This window comes from Sminthopsis crassicaudata, chromosome 2 (assembly GCF_048593235.1).
Source record: "Sminthopsis crassicaudata isolate SCR6 chromosome 2, ASM4859323v1, whole genome shotgun sequence".
Classification (NCBI taxonomy): domain Eukaryota; kingdom Metazoa; phylum Chordata; class Mammalia; order Dasyuromorphia; family Dasyuridae; genus Sminthopsis; species Sminthopsis crassicaudata.
In genome coordinates, this window is record NC_133618.1 from 461,723,699 (window position 1) to 461,744,992 (window position 21,294).

Genomic DNA, 21,294 nt, shown 5'->3' on the forward strand with positions numbered 1-21,294 from the left:
TTTAAGAATCCTTCGTAGTTATTCCCCTGGCAAATCACCCTGGCAGCATTCAATTACAATTTAAGAAACAATTTCACCATCTAACCTAGACTTTTTTTTTTTTTTTTCATAAAATAGGCAGCAAAATCCAAAGCTCTAAGTGATTCTAGTCAAGCATAAAAATGGACACAGTTGCCTATATGTTCCAGTAACCCTCTAAAATGTATTTGAACTCCTAGTTGAAAAAAATATACAATTAAAATCAAATTTGCCCTCTTTCTCTTAACAAAATGGCCTTAATCCCGGATGGGATAACTCCATAATCCAAGGATTTTAAGAGAGGCCCACTTCCAAGAAGTTATACTTAATGTTGACCACATTGAGGATGAACACAATTTAAACAGAATATTTTCATATTTTCATTTCTTCCAAACTTGAAGTTTTAAAGTTGTCCAGAATGTTCTCCTATTATACATTATGAGACATAAATTCCCAGAATTTTTCAGAGATGGAAGGAACCTTAGAACACAGAATATTGGAACCCAAAGAATCCAGTCCAGTCTAGTATTTCTAAGGAGACGCATAAACAAAAAAAGTAACTAGTCCAAGGTTGGACCACTAACTAGTGGCAGTGAGGGTAAGAACCAGGATCTCTCAATATCAGGTAAAAATTAAGTCTACATAATAGCCTTATTGTAAACCAGAAGGCATCCCTATTCAAAACACAGTCTTCCTGTTAGAAAGAGAGGGCATCAGATTGCTAAGTAAAAAAAAAAAAAAAAGTAGTAATTGTCCAACTATTTCCATCATTTTTTGCATCTTTTTTCTATGTCAAAAGGCATAGATTTGCTGTTATTACCAATGTGCAAGATTTTTCAAAGATATTCTTTTGTATATGAGATTTTAAAACACTTACCTGTCTGAATCTTTCAGGGCTTTTACTAAATCAGAATAAATGTGCTGCTCTTTCTTTAAAGCATGAATTAGCTCTTCATACTCAGATCCTTGCTTTTCCTAGAAACAACAATGGACATGATATTAAGGTAAAATTGTTAAAAGGATTTATCTGTATACAACATCCATGCAAACATATATACATGTGTAAGATCTGAAAAATACAGTTAGAAAAACAACTATGCCAATCTTTGACTAAGTTAACAGTTAGAGACCACCATCTGCAGGAAGAATAAGGAACAGTTGTCTATCATCTAGTACAGAGTTGAAGCTGAAAGCTATTCATCCAACATATAAACAGCTATTATTAAAAAAGACTAATAGTTCTGTTATTTGCCTGTCATGAAACATTCACTCATCTTAGCAGTTGTTCATCATTTTTTCAACAATACAAAAAGTGCTTTTTATCAGCCTCCTCACTCTTGAAAGGGTGGAAATTATTAACGACCCAACCAAAGTGATATGGCAAGACAGGTATTTTGAGGACCTTATGCAAAGCATTAGCTTGCTAGGGGGAGAAATTCTGAAAATGTTCTTTAGATACAAGCTGAACTACTGCTTTTCTAGAACCAAGGTATTCTAAAAAATAAATAAATAAATAAATAAATAAAAAGCTATTTTATTTCTAATCCAAAAAGATTACATGATAAAATAAAGGCACTGGCTGCCAATTACTACTAGAAATGTCACAGTCTTGTGGAAATCATGCTGAATGTCATAGTTCTTAACTGGAATTTGGGGTTCTACAATCTTCCACTGGCACACTTCTGCTTTAGCAAATGATGTACATAACCAGGGAAAGTCAACAAACAGATTCTGAAGACTGACCAGATAGACCAAGTCAGTTGTTGCTACTGTACCTTCCTCTCCACAATCTGCAGGTTATCTTAGGGAGAGGGGGTAAAAACCAGAGTTGGGCCTGGTATCCCCTCTCCTGATCCACTCTGTGATCTAAAACCTTCAGGGAAACAAAAAGCGAATGGTTTTTCTCAGAAATATCTTAAAGAGTTTGTGTACAAGAAAAACCTAGCGTGTATATAAGCATATATAAACAAAATAAATTCAAGGTAATTTTGGAAAGTAGAGTTCTAGGAGCTTGGGATTAGGAAAAGCTTCACTTATCAAGTTGCACTTAAGCTGAATCTTAAAGAAAATCAGCGATTCCAAGAGGCAAGGATAAGAAAAGGGAGCATTCCAGGCTTTAGAGAAAGCAAATGAAAAAGTAGAGAAAGAAAATGGGACTTCACAATTGAGGAAGAGTAATTTAATTAGGTAGGTATGGATGGATCACTAAGTATATAAAGGGTATGTAAGAAGACTGGAAAAGTAGAAAGAGGTCATGTGATAAAAGGGTTAAATAATAATCAAAGCTAACAAGGAGCCATTTATTAAAGGGACAATAAGTGGACACAGTCAAACTTTTGCTTAGAAAAATCAGTTAGGTGGAGCTGATGAATGAACTGCAGTAGGGAAGAGTAATTTTAATAAGGGTGACCAAATAGGAAGCTATTTAATAGTCCAAATAAGAGGTAATAAGGGCCCAAACCAAAGATGTGAGCGAAGTAAAGCAGACAAAATGGAGTGTTCTGGTTGGTTTTCTGGAGGTCTCTGGACCAGCTTTCATTTTAGCAGAGTAATCACCACGAGAATAGCCAGGAGTTAAAGTCCAAAAGTCTTTATTGTCTCCTACATAGTCTGTTTCCTTGCCTGGGGCCCAGCTAACTTTCTTGTGGCCTTCAGACTGCCTTGGTCTCAGTGGAGAAATGCAAGAAGCCAGCCACCACAGTGGTGTGAGATGGAGTGAATCTTTCTCCTTGGCTCCAAGAGCTTGAGCTCCCACCACCAGTCCTCTGTCTTCTCCAAGTCCCTTCCAAGTCTCTCTCTGGCTGAGTTTGTCCCAGTTTATATACAGTATACTGAGTATAAACCAAACATTATTATCTCTAGGGAACCATTATTTGTTGTAAGTTTAAATCAATCATACTGAACTTGAACTAGAAAACTATTAATCACCATGCTAAACTAGATAACTAATCATTGTCTTATCAATTCCACTGACTTAACACCTTGTAAGAATCCTTGTTTCAAGTTCCGGCCCATAACAACAGTTACAGAATCGTTTCCCCTTTCTAGGTCTTGATTCTCTGTTTGTAAAATGAAGAGATTAGGCTAAATGATCTCTAAGTTTATTTCTAAATATAAAATTCAGATTCTATGAATTAATTATGTGAAAATTAAAAGGCAAAATGGATAGAGAGCTGGCCTTGAAATCAGAAAACATATGTTCAAGTCCCACCTCTGGCACATCATGGCTACAATCATTTATGCTCTTGGGGCCTCAAAAAACTCTCTAAGATGCTAAGTTTGAGAACAGATGTTGATCTGTATTGAAGAGGGAACTACTCACTGGGATTATAAGTAGAAATCCCATACAACTCTGGTCTTAAAAAGTACTGATGACATGAATGTTAAAAGGAGAATTCCTAAAAATATTTTGTCTAGCCTAAGGTAAGCCAATGTAAATAAACCTCTTGCTAGGGGAAAAGTACTCACTCATGTTAGCTAAATTAAGTGCAGAGATTTAGGATGCTATTTCATAAATTACCCCATTCTAACACAATAAATCATACCCTATTAGAATAAATTCACTTGGCTTCATCAGAAGAGCTGATTAAACTAAAGGCCTCATCTGGAATAGAATTCAAGTACCAAGAAGCTTAGGCAAGAACAAGAAATGATGAATTTATACCTCATCAAAATCAGGAAATAAACCAGTCCAAAAGACAAGTGCCTATCATCAACACAAACTTCAATGGCCCAAGTGAAACTGCTACAATATGTTCAGCACAATCCTAAGAGAGAAAGCTCAAATAGAAAAGGGAATCACTTCCCAACTGTGAAGAAGACAATCAATAAACAGCTTTATCAATTTAAATAGTTATAAAATGTCGGCAGCCTACTTACAACTGCAAAAATTCTATTTTTAAAGACTTATTACCTATAATGTTTCTTTTTTTTGTTTTGTTTTTATTTTTTTATTATAGCTTTTTTATTTTTTTAATATAGCTTTTTTATTTACAAAACATATACATGGGTAATTTTTCAACATTGACCCTTGCAAAACCTTCTGTTCCAACTTTTCCCGTCCTACCCCGCATCCTCTCCCCTAGATGGTAGGTAGCCCAAAATATGTTAAATATGTTAAATCCAATATATGTATACATATTTATACAGTTATCTTGCTGCACAAGAAAAATCGGATCTAGAAAGAAAGAAAAAAACCTGAGAAGGAAAACAAAAAATACAAGCAAACAATAATAGAAAGGGGGGAAATGCTATGTTGTGGACCACACTCATTTTCCATAGTTCTCTCTCTGGGTATAACTGATTCTCTTCTTTACTGAACAACTGGAATTGGTTTGAATCATCTCATTGTTGAAGAGTAGCTATAATGTTTCAACTATATCAACAACTGCAGCACCAATTATAATTTTGACTACAACTTATCATAAAGATACCTATTTCCTATTATTCAATACCCTATCATTCAACATTCACTCTCAAGTTCTTACAATACTTAACATAAGGACAAAGGACAAATTACACTGACTATGTGTCCCAAATCTGCAGAGATGACAATAATAAAGATAATAAAAATAACAAATATTTATATGATACTTAAAGGTTTGCAAACGTACAAATCTTACATATATTTCATTTAGAACATCAAACATTCCCTGTAACAAGCTGAAATTTTTGGAGGAATATTTTTGGAGAAAGGAAAATACCCAAAACAGAAAAACCCTATAATGTAACAAATCAGAATTCTGAAAATTTGCAATTTGAAAAACAAAATTAGTCTGACCATGAATTCATTTTACTGTAAACCTTCATGTTTTTAAAAACTAAATGTGGGACTTCCGGCCAAGATGGCGGCGTGGAGGCAGACAGCTGCTTGAGCTCCTCGTTTTCTCTCAGAACTTACTTCATGACAAGCCTCTGACTTAATGCTTGACCCAGAAAGAAATCCACAAATAATGACCAAGAGAAGACATCCTTGAAAGTCGCCAGAAAAGGTCTGTGTTTGCTCGGGGGAGGGTCAATCAGACTGGGCGCAGACTGAGGGCAGGCAGCAAGAGCAAGACAGGCAGCTCACACAGCTCAGACCGGAGGGGGAGGGGTGTGATCTCTGCCATTTCTGTGAAAGGGCTTTTGCCCCAGTGTGGATGCTCCGTCTTGGCAGCAAGCCGGGAGCAGTGGAGAGGGTGTAAACACCGAAGGTGAAGATTAAAACCCCGGAAAGCCAGCGTCTCTCAGAGCCCGGCCACCCCCAACCCCCACCTGGACTGACTCGGTGCGTTCTCGGAGCTTCAGAGCGCAGACTCAGTACAGTCATTGCTGTTCTGTTAGTGGCTCTCTGCTGCCCTACACCCAGTCTGTAGAGGAAGCCCATTAATACCATCCAGCCCCATCCCCCCCAAAACAGACCAATTGTTTCTCTTGTCAGTTTGTTTTCTTTGATTCCTACTCTAACAAAATGAACAAAAAAATTCAAAAGGGCTCTAACCATTGACAGCTTCTGTGTGGAGAGGGAGCAGACTTCAAATGCTGAGGAGACTAGGAACAGACTGTCCCCAGATGTATCCCCTGGGAGGGATATAAGCTGCTCCTCAATACAAAAGAACCTTATAGAGGAAATCAAAAAGGCTCTCACAAGAGAGCTGGAAGAGAAATGGGAAAAGGAAAGGGAAGCTTGGCAAGAGAGCCTGGAGAAGTCATCCCATGCATTCAAAGACAGAGTGGATAAAGAAATCAAATCATTGAGAAACAAGATTAGTGAGCTGGAAAAGGTAAACAACTCCAAGGACAACAGGATTAGTGAGCTGGAAAAGGTAAACAACTCCAAGGAAAACAGGATTAGTGAGCTGGAAAAAGAAATCAGCTCTCTAAAAAATAAAATGGATAAAATGGAAAAAAATCCCATAGAAGATAAAAACTCAATTGGACAATTACAAAGAGATATAAAAAAAGTGAGTGAAGAAAATACATCATTGAAAATTAGACTGGAATAAGTAGAAATGAATGACTCAAGGAGAAACCAAGAGGTAGTCAAGCAAAACCAGAGAAATGAAACAATTGAAAAGAATGTCAAGTACCTTACCAGAAAGACAACAGACCTGGAAAACAGATCCAGGAGAGACAATTTGAGAATAATCGGACTCCCTGAAAAATGGGAGGAAAAAAAGAACTTGGACACCATTTTCGAGGAAATTATCAAAGAGAACTGCCCAGACATTCTGGAAACAGAGGGTAAAATAGACATTGAAAAAATTCATCGATCACCTACTGAAAGGGACCCTAAAATCAAAACGCCAAGAAATATAGTGGCCAAGTTCAAGAACCATCAGACAAAGGAAATGATATTGGAAGCTGAGAGAAAAAAGCAATTCAGATATGGAGGATCCACAATAAGGATAACCCAGGATCTAGCAGTGTCCACATTAAAAGAACGCAGGGCCTGGAACATGATATTCTGAAAGGCTAAGGAACTTGGTATGCAGCCAAGAATAACTTACCCAGCAAGAATGAGCATCGTTTTCCAGGGAAGAAGATGGACATTTAACAAAATAAATGAATTCCATCTATTTTTGATGAAAAAACCAGACCTACATAAAAGGTTTGATCTTCAAACACAGAACTCAAGAGATTTCTAAAAAGGTAAAAAGAAATCTTGAGAACTATACTTCTGTCAAAAAAATATATAAAGAACATATGTACAATTTGTCTTAGAAACTAGAGGTGGAAAGGAGATTATATCATAAAAAAGTGTAAAGTGGTGGTACTACATCTCATGAAGAGGCAAAGGTAACCTATTATATCTGAGAGAAAGAAAGGAGGGAGATGAACATAGCGTGTATCAATAGACATATTCGATTTATGGTGAAACTTCTTCCACTTCATTGAAAAATGAAAGGGAAGAAGTAAGCTAAGGGGAAGGGAATACAGTAATTTCGAGGAAAAGGGGTAAAATAAGGGGAGGATCTTTAAGGTGGGGGAGGGATCCTAAAAAGGGAGGGCTATGAAAAGCAAGTGGTGTTCACCAGTTTAATACTGGATAGGAGGGTAAAAGGGAAGGAAAGGGGAAAAGCATAAGCAGGGGTTAATAGGATGGCAAGCAATATAGAATTAGTACTTCTAACCATAAATGTGAATGGGGCAAACTGCCTCATAAAGAGGAAGCAGTTAGCAGACTGGATTAAAAGTCAGAATCCTACTATATGTTGTTTACAGGAAACACACCTGAAACAGGGTGAGACATTCAAACTAAAAGTAAAAGGGTGGAGCAGAATCTATTATGCTTCAGGCAAAACCAAAAAAGGAGGAGTAGCCATCCTCATCTCAGATCAAGCAAAAACAAAAATTGATCGAATTAAAAGAGATAAAGAAGGGCATTATATCCTGCTAAAGGGCAGCATCAATAATGAAGCAGTATCAATATTAAACATATATGCACCAAGTGGTGCAGCATCTAAATTCTTAAAAGAGAAATTAAGAGAGCTGCAAGAGGAAATAGATAGCAAAACTATAATAGTGGGAGATCTCAACCTTGCACTCTCAGAATTAGATAAATCAAACCACAAAATAAATAAGAAAGAAGTCAAAGTGGTAAATAGAATACTAGAAAAGTTTGATATGATAGATCTTTGGCTAAAGCTAAATGGAGACAGAAAGGAATATACTTTCTTCTCAGCAGTTCATGGAACCTATACAAAAATTGATCATATACTAGGGCATAAAAACCTCAAAATCAAATACAGTAAGGCAGAAATAGTAAATGCATCCTTTTCAGACCATAATGCAATCAAAATAACATTTAATAAAAAGCCAGGGGAAAATAGACCAAAAAATAATTGGAAACTAAATAATCTTATACTAAAGAATGATTGGGTAAAACAGCAAATCATAGACATAATTAATAACTTCACCCAAGAGAATGACAATAATGAGACATCATACCAAAATGTGTGGGATACAGCCAAAGCAGTAATAAGGGGAAGTTTTATATCTCTATAGGCCTACTTGCATAAAATAGAGAAAGAGAGGGCCAACGAATTGGGCTTACAACTAAAATTGCTAGAAAAGGAACAAATTAAAAACCCCCAGACAAACACAAAACTTGAAATTCAAAAAATAAAAGGTGAGATTAATAAAATTGAAAGTAAAAAAACTATTGAATTAATTAATAAAACTAAGAGTTGGTTTTATGAAAAAACCAACAAAATAGACAAACCCTTAGTAAACCTGATTAAAAAAAGGAAAGAGAAAAAGCAAATTGATAGTCTTGAAAATGAAAAGGGTGAACTCACCACTAATGAAGAGGAAATTAGAACAATAGTTAGGAGCTACTTTGCTCAACTTTATGCCGATAAATTCGATAACTTAAATGAAATGGAAGAATACCTTCAAAAATATAGCTTGCCCAGATTAACAGAGGAAGAAGTAAGTAGTCTAAATAGTCCCATCTCAGAAAAAGAAATAGACCAAGTTATTAACCAACTTCCTAAGAAAAAGTCCCCAGGACCAGATGGATTTACAGGTGAATTCTACCAAACATTTAAAGAACAACTAACTCCAATGCTATGTAAACTATTTGAAAAAATAAGGATTGAAGGAGTCCTACCAAATTCCTTCTATGACACAGACATGGTACTGATACCTAAACCAGGTAGATCGAAAACTGAGAAAGAAAACTATAGACCAATTTCCTTAATGAATATTGATGCTAAAATCTTAAATAAGATATTAGCAAATAGACTTCAAAAAATCATCCCCAGGATAATACACTTTGACCAAGTGGGATTTATACCAGGAATGCAGGGCTGGTTTAATATTAGGAAAACTATTAGTATAATTGACCATATTAATAATCAAATTAATAAAAACCATATGATCATCTCAATAGATGCAGAAAAAGCATTTGATAAAATCCAACATCCATTCCTACTAAAAACGCTTGAGAGTATAGGAATAAATGGACTATTCCTTAAAATAATAAGGAGCATATATTTAAAACCTTCAGTAAACATCATATATAATGGTGATAAACTAGAACCTTTCCCTGTAAGATCAGGAGTGAAACAAGGTTGCCCACTATCACCATTACTATTCAATATAGTACTAGAAACTCTAGCCTCGGCAATAAGAGCCGAGAAAGAGATTCAAGGAATTAGAGTAGGAAATGAAGAAATCAAATTGTCACTTTTCGCAGATGACATGATGGTATACTTAGAGAACCCCAAAGACTCTGCTAAAAAGCTATTAGAAATAATTCAGAATTTTAGCAAAGTCGCAGGATACAAAATAAATCCACATAAATCCTCAGGATTTTTATACATCACCAATAAATTGCAACAGCAAGAGATACAAAGAGAAATTCCATTCAAAATAACAGTCGATAGTATAAAATATTTGGGAATATATCTACCAAAGGAGAGTCAGGAATTATATGAGCAAAATTACAAAACACTTGCCACAAAAATAAAGTCAGATTTAAATAATTGGAAAGACATTCAGTGTTCTTGGATAGGCCGAGCGAATATAATAAAGATGACAATACTCCCCAAACTAATCTATTTATTTAGTGCTATACCAATCAGACTCCCAAGAAACTATTTTAATGACCTAGAAAAAATAACAACAAAATTCATATGGAAGAATAAAAGGTCGAGAATTGCAAGGGAACTAATGAAAAAAAAGTCAGAGGAAGGTGGTCTAAGTGTACCTGATTTAAAGCTATATTATAAAGCAACAGTCACCAAAACCATTTGGTATTGGCTAAGAAATAGACTAGTTGATCAGTGGCATAGGTTAGGTTCACAGGGCAAGATAGTGAATAAAAATAGCAATCTAATCTCTGACAAACCCAAAGATCCCAAATTTTGGGATAAGAATTCATTATTTGACAAAAACTGCTGGGAAAACTGGAAATTAGTATGGCAGAAACTAGGCATGGACCCACATTTAACACCACATACTAAGATTAGATCAAAATGGGTCCAAGATTTAGGCATAAAGAACGAAATCATAAATAAATTGGAGGAACATGGGATGGTTTACCTCTCAGACTTGTGGAGGAGGAAGGAGTTTGTGTCCAAGGGAGAACTAGAGACCATTATTGATCACAAAATAGAACATTTTGATTACACCAAATTAAAAAGTTTCTGCACAAACAAAACTAATGCAAACAAGATTAGAAGGGAAGTAACAAATTGGGAAAAAATTTTTACAATTAAAGGTTCTGATAAAGGCCTCATCTCCAAAATATACAGAGAATTGACTTTAATTTATAAGAAATCAAGCCATTCTCCAATTGATAAATGGTCAAAGGATATGAACAGACAATTTTCAGATGATGAAATTAAAACTATTTCCACTCATATGAAAGTGTTCCAAATCACTATTGATCAGAGAAATGCAAATTAAGACAACTCTGAGGTATCATTACACACCTGTCAGATTGGCTAAGATGACAGGAACAAATAACGATGAATGTTGGAGGGGCTGTGGGAAAACTGGGACACTGATGCATTGTTGGTGGAGTTGTGAAAGAATCCAACCATTCTGGAGAGCAATCTGGAATTATGCCCAAAAAGTTATCAAAATGTGCATACCCTTTGACCCAGCCATACTACTACTGGGCTTATACCCCAAGGAACTACTAAAGAAGGGAAAGGGACCTGTATGTGCCAAAATGTTTGTGGCAGCCCTTTTCATAGTGGCTAGAAGCTGGAAGATGAATGGATGTCCATCAATTAGAGAATGGTTGGGTAAACTATGGTATATGAATATTATGGAATATTATTGTTCTATAAGAAATGACCAACAGGAGAAATACAGAGAGGCTTGGAGAGACTTACATCAACTGATGCTGAGTGAAACGAGCAGAACCAGAAGATCATTATACACCTCAACAATGATACTGTACGAGGATGTATGCTGATGGAAGTGGATTTCTTCAACATAGACAAGAGCTAATCCAATTCCAATTGATTAATGATGGACAGAACCAGCTACATCCAGAAAAGGAACACTGGGAAATGAATGTAAACTGTTATTTTTACCTTCTGAATCCAATTCTTCCTGTGCAACAAAAAATTCGGTTCTACACACATATATTGTATCTAGAATATACTGTAATATATTTAACATATATAAGACTGCTTGCCATCTGGGGGAGGGGGTTGGGGGAGGAAAGGAAAAAATCTGAATAAAAAAAATCTGAATAGAAGTAAGTGCAAGGGATAATGTTGTAAAAAATACCCATGCATATGTATTGTCAAAAAAATGTTATAATTATAAAAAAAAATAAAAAGTAAAAAAAAAAAAAAAAAAAAAACTAAATGTGGCCAAGAATAAACTACTTCAAATTACAAAACAGAGTATGTTTTAAATGGACACTCAATTTAAGTATGAAAGAACATATAGAAGAAAAAAACAACAACCTGAATTATAGAAGTAGGTATTTTCACAATTATTTTCAGGGGAAGAACTCTTACTAAACAAGGGATAAAACAGATAACAAATAAATAAAGTAGGTAATTAGGATTTCATGAAACTGAAAAGTCTCTTGCATAAACAAAATCAATACAGCTAGGAAATTGTAGGAAACTGATGAATAGGAAAAGTTTGCAACAAATATTTCTGATACAGGTCTGATATCCAAGACAAAAAGATAATTAATACAAATATAAACCAAGAGTCATAACCCTTGGTCAATGCATATGAATAAACAATTACTATCTAATAACAGGAGGCAGTTAGGTGGATCAGTCAATTGATAGCTGGCCTTGGAGTCAGAAAGACCTGAATTCAAATCCAGCCTCAGACACACTTACTAGCTCTACGATCCTGGGCAAGTTTGTCTGCTGTAAGGGAATATCAAACAATTCTAGTATCTTTACCAAGAAAACCCCATGGACCACACTGGATGAGACATGGCTAAAGAATAATCTAGAAACAATCACATGAAAGACTGATCCAAACCACTATAATGGAAATAAAAATTAAACCTACTCAGTTTCACCTCACAGCAAGAAAATCAAAAAAATATGATAAAACAGAAAAAAGTTTATGCTAGAGGGGTGATAGAAAGATAGGCAGAATAAATATTTGTAAAGCCATGAAATAGTCCACCTATTCTGGAAAGCAATCTAAAGTAACTCAATGATATTACTACTAGATATATCTCCCAAGGAGAGGCAAGACAAAAGAAAAGGTTCCATATACACAAATAAATTCATAGCTACACTTACTGTGGTAGTACAGAAATGAAAACAAAGTTAAGTATACAGAGAATGGCGAATGGAAGTGTTGCACATTAATATCATAGAATATTACTGCAGTAACAAAAACCAGCAAATATGAAGAATTCAGAGAAACATAAAATATGAATTGAACAAGAGTAGACAACACCAGAACCATGAAGACAATATACATGATGTCTATGATAATATCAACTGAAAGAACAGATAAAACTATGTATGTAATTTTAATAACCAACCTTAGCCCCAAAGAAAAATTTAAAATATACATTTCTCTCTCACTGCAGAGATGAAGAATGAAGTCTAACAGTATAGAATATTGCACAGATTATCAGACATGGTTAATGTGTTGGGTAGTTTAGCTGAATTTTTTTCCCCATCTTTTTTTATTGTTGTTACAGGGGATAGTTCATTGGATAAGGCTAGCAGAAGGAATATAAGTAAAAATTAGTGTAATATGGAAACAAAAAATATGTAAGAAAAAGTCAAAAAAGCTAAATATCACTAATTGCATAAAATATGACATTAAACTAGTTCTACAGATCATAAATCTTATAACATAACCTTTTCTTTTTTTATTTTTATTTATGTATTTATTATTATACCTTTTTATTGACAGAACATATGCATGGATAATTTCTCAACATTGACCCTTGCAATCACTTCTGTTCCAACTCTTCCTTTCCTTCCCTTCACCCTCTCCCCTAAATGGTAGGCAGTCTCATATATGTTAAACATGTTAAAGTATATCTCAAATACAATATATGTGTACATATTTATACAGTTCTTTTGTTGCACAAGAAAAATCGGATTTAAAAAGGTAAAAATAACCTGGAAAGAAAAAAAAAAAATGCAAGCAGTCCACACTCATTTCCCAGTGTTCTTTTGCTGGGCATAGCTCTTATTGTTCATCACTAACCAATTGGAACTGAATTGGATCCTCTCATTGCCAAAGATAGCCAGTTCCATCAGAATTGATCTTTATATAGTATTTAGCATAACCTTGTTTAGGGATCTGAATTTCACTGAGATGGGCACTTCTTTTCCTTTCTCATATTCCAAATCTACAATTTGACAGCCTGTATATGAGTTGCTACAGCCAAAAACAATTGATCACCTGGTGGCCAAACATCTAATGATGATCATTTCTGAATTTAGCAAATCTGGCTCCTGTATAGGAAACACTGTGTTACCAGATCTGTATTTGAACTCTTTCCATCTTAGGGCTCACCAGCACCTGCACTCTGCTAGCTTAATGATATTAAGAATCATTTGTACAACATACAATCACAATGTACATGTGAGGAGGGAAGATAGTACAATCACACAAAAATTAAAGGACAATTTTGCAGATATAAATATGATAAATAAAAATGGATTTCACTACAAACAAGTCAAAATTATTCATCAAGTTTAATAATGTTTTTGTTTCAAAATGGCTATAGTAAATATCTCCCCTTCTCCATGTCCAAATCTGGACCGAATCATGCCATTTTGAGGCCATCTCCATTACGTTCTTCCATCTCCCTCTAAAATCAAAGTCCCCTCCAACTCTCCTTTCCTCCCTCCAATCAGGATCCTGAAGTCTAGATGAAAGAGACCATAGCAATAATTTACCCCAACAGTGTCAAACTCAAACAGAAAGGGGCAATACATAGACTTAAAAAACCACAAATTATTTGTGTAATTCCTAATGAAATTTTATTCTGATTCCCCTTCTGATCTAAACCTATCTCTTCATTTTATAGACAAGGAAGTTCAAAGGCAGAGGGCTAAGTGACCTATCCAAACCTACAAAATAAAGAAAGGATCTTATATGAACTGCTACAAAGTAAAGCAAGCAGAACTAGAATAATAATCACAGTAACCACAATAATGTAAATGAAGAGAAGCCCAATTCTGAATAATTATATTGACCAGTGTGTGGCCCTAAATACCTATCTCCCTTTAATTTGCAGAAAAATAGAGCTCTAGAAAATATAGTCTAAGATTTTGTAAGTGGTCACTTTAGCAATTATTTTAAGTTAATTATTTTTCTTTGTTACAAGAACAGTTTCAAATTCCAGGGCAGGAAAAATATACAGAAATGATCATAAAGTAAAAGCAAAAGACATCAATAAAACATTTGTTTTGGGTGTGTATTTCAGTTTTTGTTTTTAATGAAGAATCAGGGTTAGTGCCAAACTGAATTTAGGTCATTGCAAGAGAGAGACCAAAAGATATGCCCTTTGAAAATTGTCATCAGGTACATTTTTATTTCAAGGAAGCGGACTCACCCACACCAATTAAGAAATATCTTACTACTTTTCTGTATAGTTTGACCCAATTTAGTCAAAATTTACATTAAAATTATATGCAACAAAGGTGGACATGCAAAAAAAAATAAACACAAAATCCCAATCATATTTGAGTTAAAACAGACTTCAGACATAGGATCACAAGTTTTTAGTGATTAGAATAACCAATTCATGACCAGACTAGAAACTCAATTTTCTGAATATTTCAAGTTTAGAAAACTAACAAAAGAGTATATAATTAGAACTTAGAGAAAATGGCCTTTTTTAAAAATAATTCCTCCCTTTCTAGGATTTCTTATTATTTCACATACAATGTAATGCTAGAGGCCATATTATCTCCTAAATATCCTTTGTATAGCTAGCCAAAGAGCCCACAAGTCGTAAATTTATTTATTTCCCAAGAAGAAAGCCTATGGAAAACAAGAAAATACTCTTTAATCAGGAGGTGATTTTCCAGCTTCCAGGTTAGGTAATCAAAGTCCTAATGCCATGGAATAAAGGTTATTAATCTATACGAAGAAGATAATGTCATCAAATTCACTACCACATTGCGAGGTTTTAATTAGTGGCAAGAAAACATCTGGAGATCTCCTTGAATCACAGCGGTTTCCACATATTCCCTATAAAAACAAATAAATTTAGAAGTAAAATTCAGCTGAGCTTACCTCTGAGGATAGGGCTTTTCTGACTGATAGCTGTTGAGCATACTTTTCTGTTAAGTCTTCGTTCTTCAATTCAAGATCCTCCTTAGCTTTTAAAAGATGATTTAGCCTATTACAAAGCTGTTCAAGTTCTACATCTTTTTCTTTGATCTTCCCATCTAGTCGCTAAGAAAACCAAGGAATGCAAATTCAAGTGTTTACCATAGCAAAAACATGTCACAAGAACATAATATTTTGCTTTTTTTTTTTTTACTGATACCTAGTTCTACAAGTAATTCCTCTTTACCAAATAATGTTCATGTAATAAATGAGCATAATTCTATTCTATTTTGATTAAATTATTTCTCATCAAATGTGAAGTTTTCCCAAAGGACAACTCTGGCTATGGCAGTATGCCATTAATGTATAGAAAAGGTCAGAGAAGTGACAGTCATTATAAACCTCATTCATAGCATATCACCAATGTAGCCTTATTCTGTTATCCAAAAAAAAAAAAAATGCATTCCTTGTCATATCTGCTTCTAATAAGATAAATCTGTGATTTACTTTTTGGGTGCAGCAAAGCCAAATGTCTCTTTAAAAAGATTATAAAACCTGACTCAAACTAGAAAAAATGCGTCTATGAACATTAAAAACTATCTCAAACTTTTCCCTATCTGCTGAGATCTGACTCCAGCTGGGAAAATGCAAAGTTTCACAGATCACTCTGGACATAGCAGGAATGTTTCTTTGTGCAATAAATTTCCTCTGTCCCCATCCCATAATGTGTTAGGTCCCAATAACTAAATCCCTCAATAAGCTGGTTCTACAGATGTAACATATAAACAAAATTCAAAAAGAAACTGCATTAATGTAAACATGGACTTAATCAACTAGATGAAGTTCTTTCTGGCTCTAAGCCTGTGAAATATAATGTAATTTAGCAAATTTAGCAAACAGGTATTAAACATGCACTTTGCACTGGATCAGGTACTGGGTATGACAGAAAAAGAGAGATGATCCAGTTCCTACAATTACAGATCTTATAATTTATAGATATATCATATCCTAACATTGCAAATTGCTTCAACAAGAAGAAAAGATAACTAGATAAAATTACATTATAGGGTGAAGGAACACCACCATAAAGTTAAAAATCAGTGATTAGCCAGATCATGTTATGGAGGCTAAGGATCCATGATAAAAATATTCTAACTTGGATGTAAAGCAATGAACCCAATGATACAATAGTACAGTCTATGGTGAAGTTTATGTATAGTGAAATAAAGATGATATTGCAACAGTGGTTTAGACAATATAAGAAAATAAACTTGCAATAATAAGAATAAGGCATGTAAACAAAATATATTACTATTATTTACCTCGCATCCCAGTACTCTGATCTTCAAACCCATTCCTAATAAACACACACACACACACACACACACACACACACACACACACACACACTAGATAAAACATACAAGAAAAACAAATATTTGTACCTGCAGTAAGATATCCTTCTGATTGACATTGTCTGTTAAGCATTTCATAACTTGTTCCTGGCTCTGCAATTTCTGATTACTTTCACTCAAAAGGATACTGTAACGTTGTTCCACTGACTTCTCTTTCTCAATCATTTCACCATGTAATTTCTCTACTTGATTTCTAAGGTCCTACAAACAAACAAAAACCTTGGAATTAACTTTACAAAACTTTCAAAGTGACAATATGTAATAAATCAACTTTGTACACCTTCTAATTAGTAGTCTAAAGAATGTATTTGGTAAATGTGTTCATTTTTTTTAAATTTAAAAATTTTAAGAAAAAAAATTTTAAGAAATCATTATCACACTTTCTCTAAAAAGAGACAGGAGAAATGAATCAGCCATCACTTTTTTGTCATATGTATATTGTCATATTCAATAAACAGAAACCCAACACTACAATCAATTAGAACTAAATTATGTAAATTATTACATTAGAACTAAATTCCAAGGAAAAAATACTCCTTAGGAACTTTGTCCTCCCTTCACCAAAGGATTGTTTTTGTCCAGATCTGGGATGTCATAAGTGGAAGAAGGAACCACCCCTATCTCTCAAATTTTTTCAACCAACCAATGCAGATCGGCATCTCTTCTACATTTTCATTTTTAAAAGTTTCAGGAGAAAAGAAGGTGGGAGCACTCAGAAATTAAGCAATTTGCCCAATGTCATTTAACCAGTACCTTAAGAGGCAGCTCTCAAACCTACGTCTTCCCAATTCTACAGAAAGCTTTCTCCCCACTAATTACACTGCCTTCCCAGAGGAACTGTAATACCCCTGATGTTTACAAGGTATTCATGAGAGGCAGCATGTTACAATAGAAACCAACACTGGATCCGGACAAAAGAATCAGAATTGACTTTCTTTCTTTCCTATCACTTGCTAGTCATGTGATGATGGACAGCTATCTCCCCTTACTGAGTCTCAGTTTCATTGTCTGCAAATTGGAAGGAATGGGAACAGCTAGTTGGCACCTGATGCTAGAGTTGGGAGGACCAGGCTCAGACCCTTATTAACTAGGTGACCCTGTCTTCTTTATCCTTGATTGCCTCCACCAAAAAAAAAAAAAAAAAAAAAAAAAAAGACTAAAATAGATTAGGAGTCACAAAAAGCCAAATTTGGCCTTCTATACGCTTTTGTATGGCTGGTCTGGGACCTAAGAATGATTTACCCAGGAGAGCTAAAACTAGTCTGCTACCCTGCAGCCTTGCTTTTATATACTAGTACACAAGGAATCGTTTTCATTTTTAAAGTAATGTTATATTTCAAAATATAAAACCCATTCATAACTGTACTTAGCCTTCTGGCCATGGCAACATCAAGACTGCTAAAATCCCTTTCTAGATGTAATGTTATTATCACTCTGTGCATATGAAATGCTTCCATAAATAGACGGCATAATGGATAAAGCACTGGACTCAGAGGCAAGATTTGAGTTCAGATCTTCCTTCTGACATTTACTACTTGTATGACCCTGAGCAAGTTACTTAACCTCTCCTCTCAAGCTCAGTTTCTTCATTTGTAAAATGGGAATAATAATAGATCTGTCATAGGGTTGTTGTGAAAACAGGATGAGATAATGTTTGTAAAGTGCTCTGTAAACCATATAAATGTCAGGCATCAACATCATATTTTATTGTGCAACATGTTAAGATCACTCAGTTCAACATATACTGACACTGATCATGTAAAATGAGCCATAATAATATGAAGAAAGTGCTTTGTAAATATAAAACATTATAAAATGGAATATATTATTATTTCACAAATCAACTTTAAAATAAATTCCTCAAGATGTATTCTGATGGAAGTGGAAATCTTCAACATAAAGAAGATCCAACTCACTTCCAGTTGATCAATGATGGACAGAGGTAGCTACACCCAGAGAAGAAACACTGGGAGGGGAATGAAAATTGTTAGCACTAATATCTGTCTGCCCAGGTTGCATGTACCTTCGGATTCTAATGTTTATTGTGCAACAAGAAAATGATATTCGCATACATGTATTGTACCTAGACTATATTGTAACACATGTAAAATGTATGGTATTGCCTGCCGTCGGGGGGAGGGAATAGAGGGAGGGGGGGTAATTTGGAAAAATGAATACAAGGGATAATATTATAAAATATATATATATATATATATATATATATATATATATATATATATATATATATATATATATATATATATATATATGAAATTAAAAAAAAAAATTCCTCAAAATAAGCTCTCAGAAGTGGGATTTCATTATTTTCCAGAAGCCACTCCTGATTTTCCTGATTCTCCGTAGTCCCTGTTCTCTTCTTCCTCAAATAATCTTGCATTTACTTCGCTCTGTCTAAAATGAATTCTTCAGTAGAATGTAAGCTCTTTAGGGCAGGGACCATGTTTCACATTTGTCTTTATATCTCTAGTACTTGAAATAGTGCTTTCTACACAGCAAGTTCTAAAGTAGAAAAATGGAATGAAGGTAGCCATTCCTCCACTCTGCCACTCTAAGAGGTAAATTTAGGAAACTGACCCCCCATCATCCATATTATGCAACTCCTCCAAAGATTATAGTTCAATCAATCCCATAGAACAAGAAATTAGAAGCAAAAAAAAAAAAAAATTATCTTTTTTTTTCTTGTTCTCTCCTTCACCTTCCTTCTGTCTCCTCCTCCTCCCATCCTACAATTAGTTCTCCCCCAACCTTACAAAGGAATTACAAATGATGTCTAAAGCAATACAATTAGTATCATGAAGGCTACTATCTCAATGTGTTCTCATCCTAGACTTGACACCTTTATAATCACAGAGGTTAATCATCTTCAGTAAATTAACAATAGAGCACATATAAAACCTAAATTCCTAATCTAGCAATCAGACCAAAGTGCACTGTTGTGGAACTGTAAACTACCTTCAAAAAATTACTAAACTGTTCATACTCTTTGATACAGTAATACCATCTGTAATCCAAAGAGATCAAAAAGAGGAAAAAAGATCCATATTATAAAAATATTTATAATAACTCTTGAATAGTATTGTATATAAGAAAGGTTGAAAGGGATGATTTCAGAAAAACCTGGGAAGAATTGTGAGCAGAAGTAGGAGAACAATTAATTATATAGCAACAAATACTGTTAAGAAATGAACTTTGAAAGACTTAGTAGCTGATCAACATTATGACCAACCACAATTCCAAAGGACTCATGATGATCATGCTATTCAAATCTAGGTAGAAGAACTGATGAACTCAGGGGGGGAAATGAAGCATATTTTCTTCTTTTTTTAAAATTTGGTTTGGTTTAGGTTTTTGGTTTTTTGTTTTGTTTTTTGTTTTTGTTTTTGTTTTTTTGGTGTTTTAGGGGTAAAGAAGTGGAATATGACTAATACAAGAATTTGGTCTCTGTGATTATATATATTTGTTAAGAGGCTTTGTGGTTTTTGTTTTCTCAATAGTTGGGAGAGGGAAAATCCAGAATTCAGAAATGAAAATAAAATTTAAAACCTGAAGAAAAAGATAAAAATACTGCCAAACTAAACGCTGACTTTCCCCTTAGTTTATAAGGTATTCCCAATTTCTTGATATATTATGTTACACAACACTTCAAAGAATCTGTGATCTCATCTACTTGAATATTCTCTCCAATGTTACAGAGTATCCCACATTCTACACCTTCTTTCTGCTAGAATCTTAATTTTTTTTGTAAATCCTGGGAGTGGAGAATGGAGGGAAGAGATAAAGGATAAGGTACCAACGCAATATGCTAGGGACTTTCTACTTAACTTGACAATGATCTACAGTCACATAAATCAAAGTGTAGAGGGTATAAAAGCCCACTGCACACATTGCCTATTTTTAAAAGATGTTTTGAATTGAAATGTCACCACAGCTTTCCTCTAACAAATTATATCTCATGGATATGTCAAAATCAAAAAGATTCTGTGAAATATTTAATACTGATCACTTCGTTCATCAACCTTCTGATTATTTATATCAAATAAGACATAAAACAAGGAGATATATGCATGCCAAAGGTGAGTGCCACTGAAATGGAAGATCTTAAACATAGAGCTCAAATTAACGAAGGATCTCATATAGATGACAAGATCCTCTAGAAGCTCCTGTCTTCAAATGACACTATACTGGATGTACCAAGTTCTAGATGATTGAAGAAACCCATATTTGCTCAAAAGAAATGGACATAACTCTCCACACTGAAGGAAAAAAAAAAGTAGACAAAGAAAAGCTATTACCCAGGCTAGTAATATCAAACTCATAAAACTGAACCAGATTAAAATATAATTAGAAAATGTTTAACCAAATAAAAAAATTTTTAAATACTACAACATATAGAGACTCTGCTAATTTGTGGTTTGCTAAATCAATATGCTACCTTTAAGGTTCTGTTCCTTATATGAATTTGACATGGTCTAATCTACAATATGTATATAAATGGATAACCCATTGAGTTTACCCATGGGGATATTTATGTTACATAGACACTGAATTTGGACAATAAGATGGGCCCAGAATTAAACAGAAGGGTGGGCTGGATTAATTCTGGAAA

At 34.4% G+C, this 21,294-nt stretch overlaps 1 protein-coding gene and 1 long non-coding RNA gene across 7 annotated transcripts in view; one reads left to right on the top strand and one right to left on the bottom strand.

Moving 5' to 3' along the window:
* CDK5RAP2 (CDK5 regulatory subunit associated protein 2) overlaps positions 1–21,294 on the bottom strand; it is a 157,373-nt gene that overhangs the window by 70,898 nt on the left and 65,181 nt on the right. For all 6 annotated transcript variants that reach the window (XM_074292913.1, XM_074292912.1, XM_074292915.1 and 3 more), the window contains 3 exons: positions 16,698–16,868; positions 15,217–15,378; positions 896–993 (listed from right to left, as the gene is read on the bottom strand). In XM_074292913.1, the coding sequence (XP_074149014.1) occupies positions 896–993; positions 15,217–15,378; positions 16,698–16,868 (431 nt within the window). The remainder of the gene's footprint in view (positions 1–895; positions 994–15,216; positions 15,379–16,697; positions 16,869–21,294) is intronic.
* LOC141557375 (uncharacterized) lies at positions 607–3,870 on the top strand. The gene is made up of 2 exons (XR_012486775.1): positions 607–643; positions 3,572–3,870. It is a non-coding gene; the product is annotated as an uncharacterized LOC141557375 (long non-coding RNA).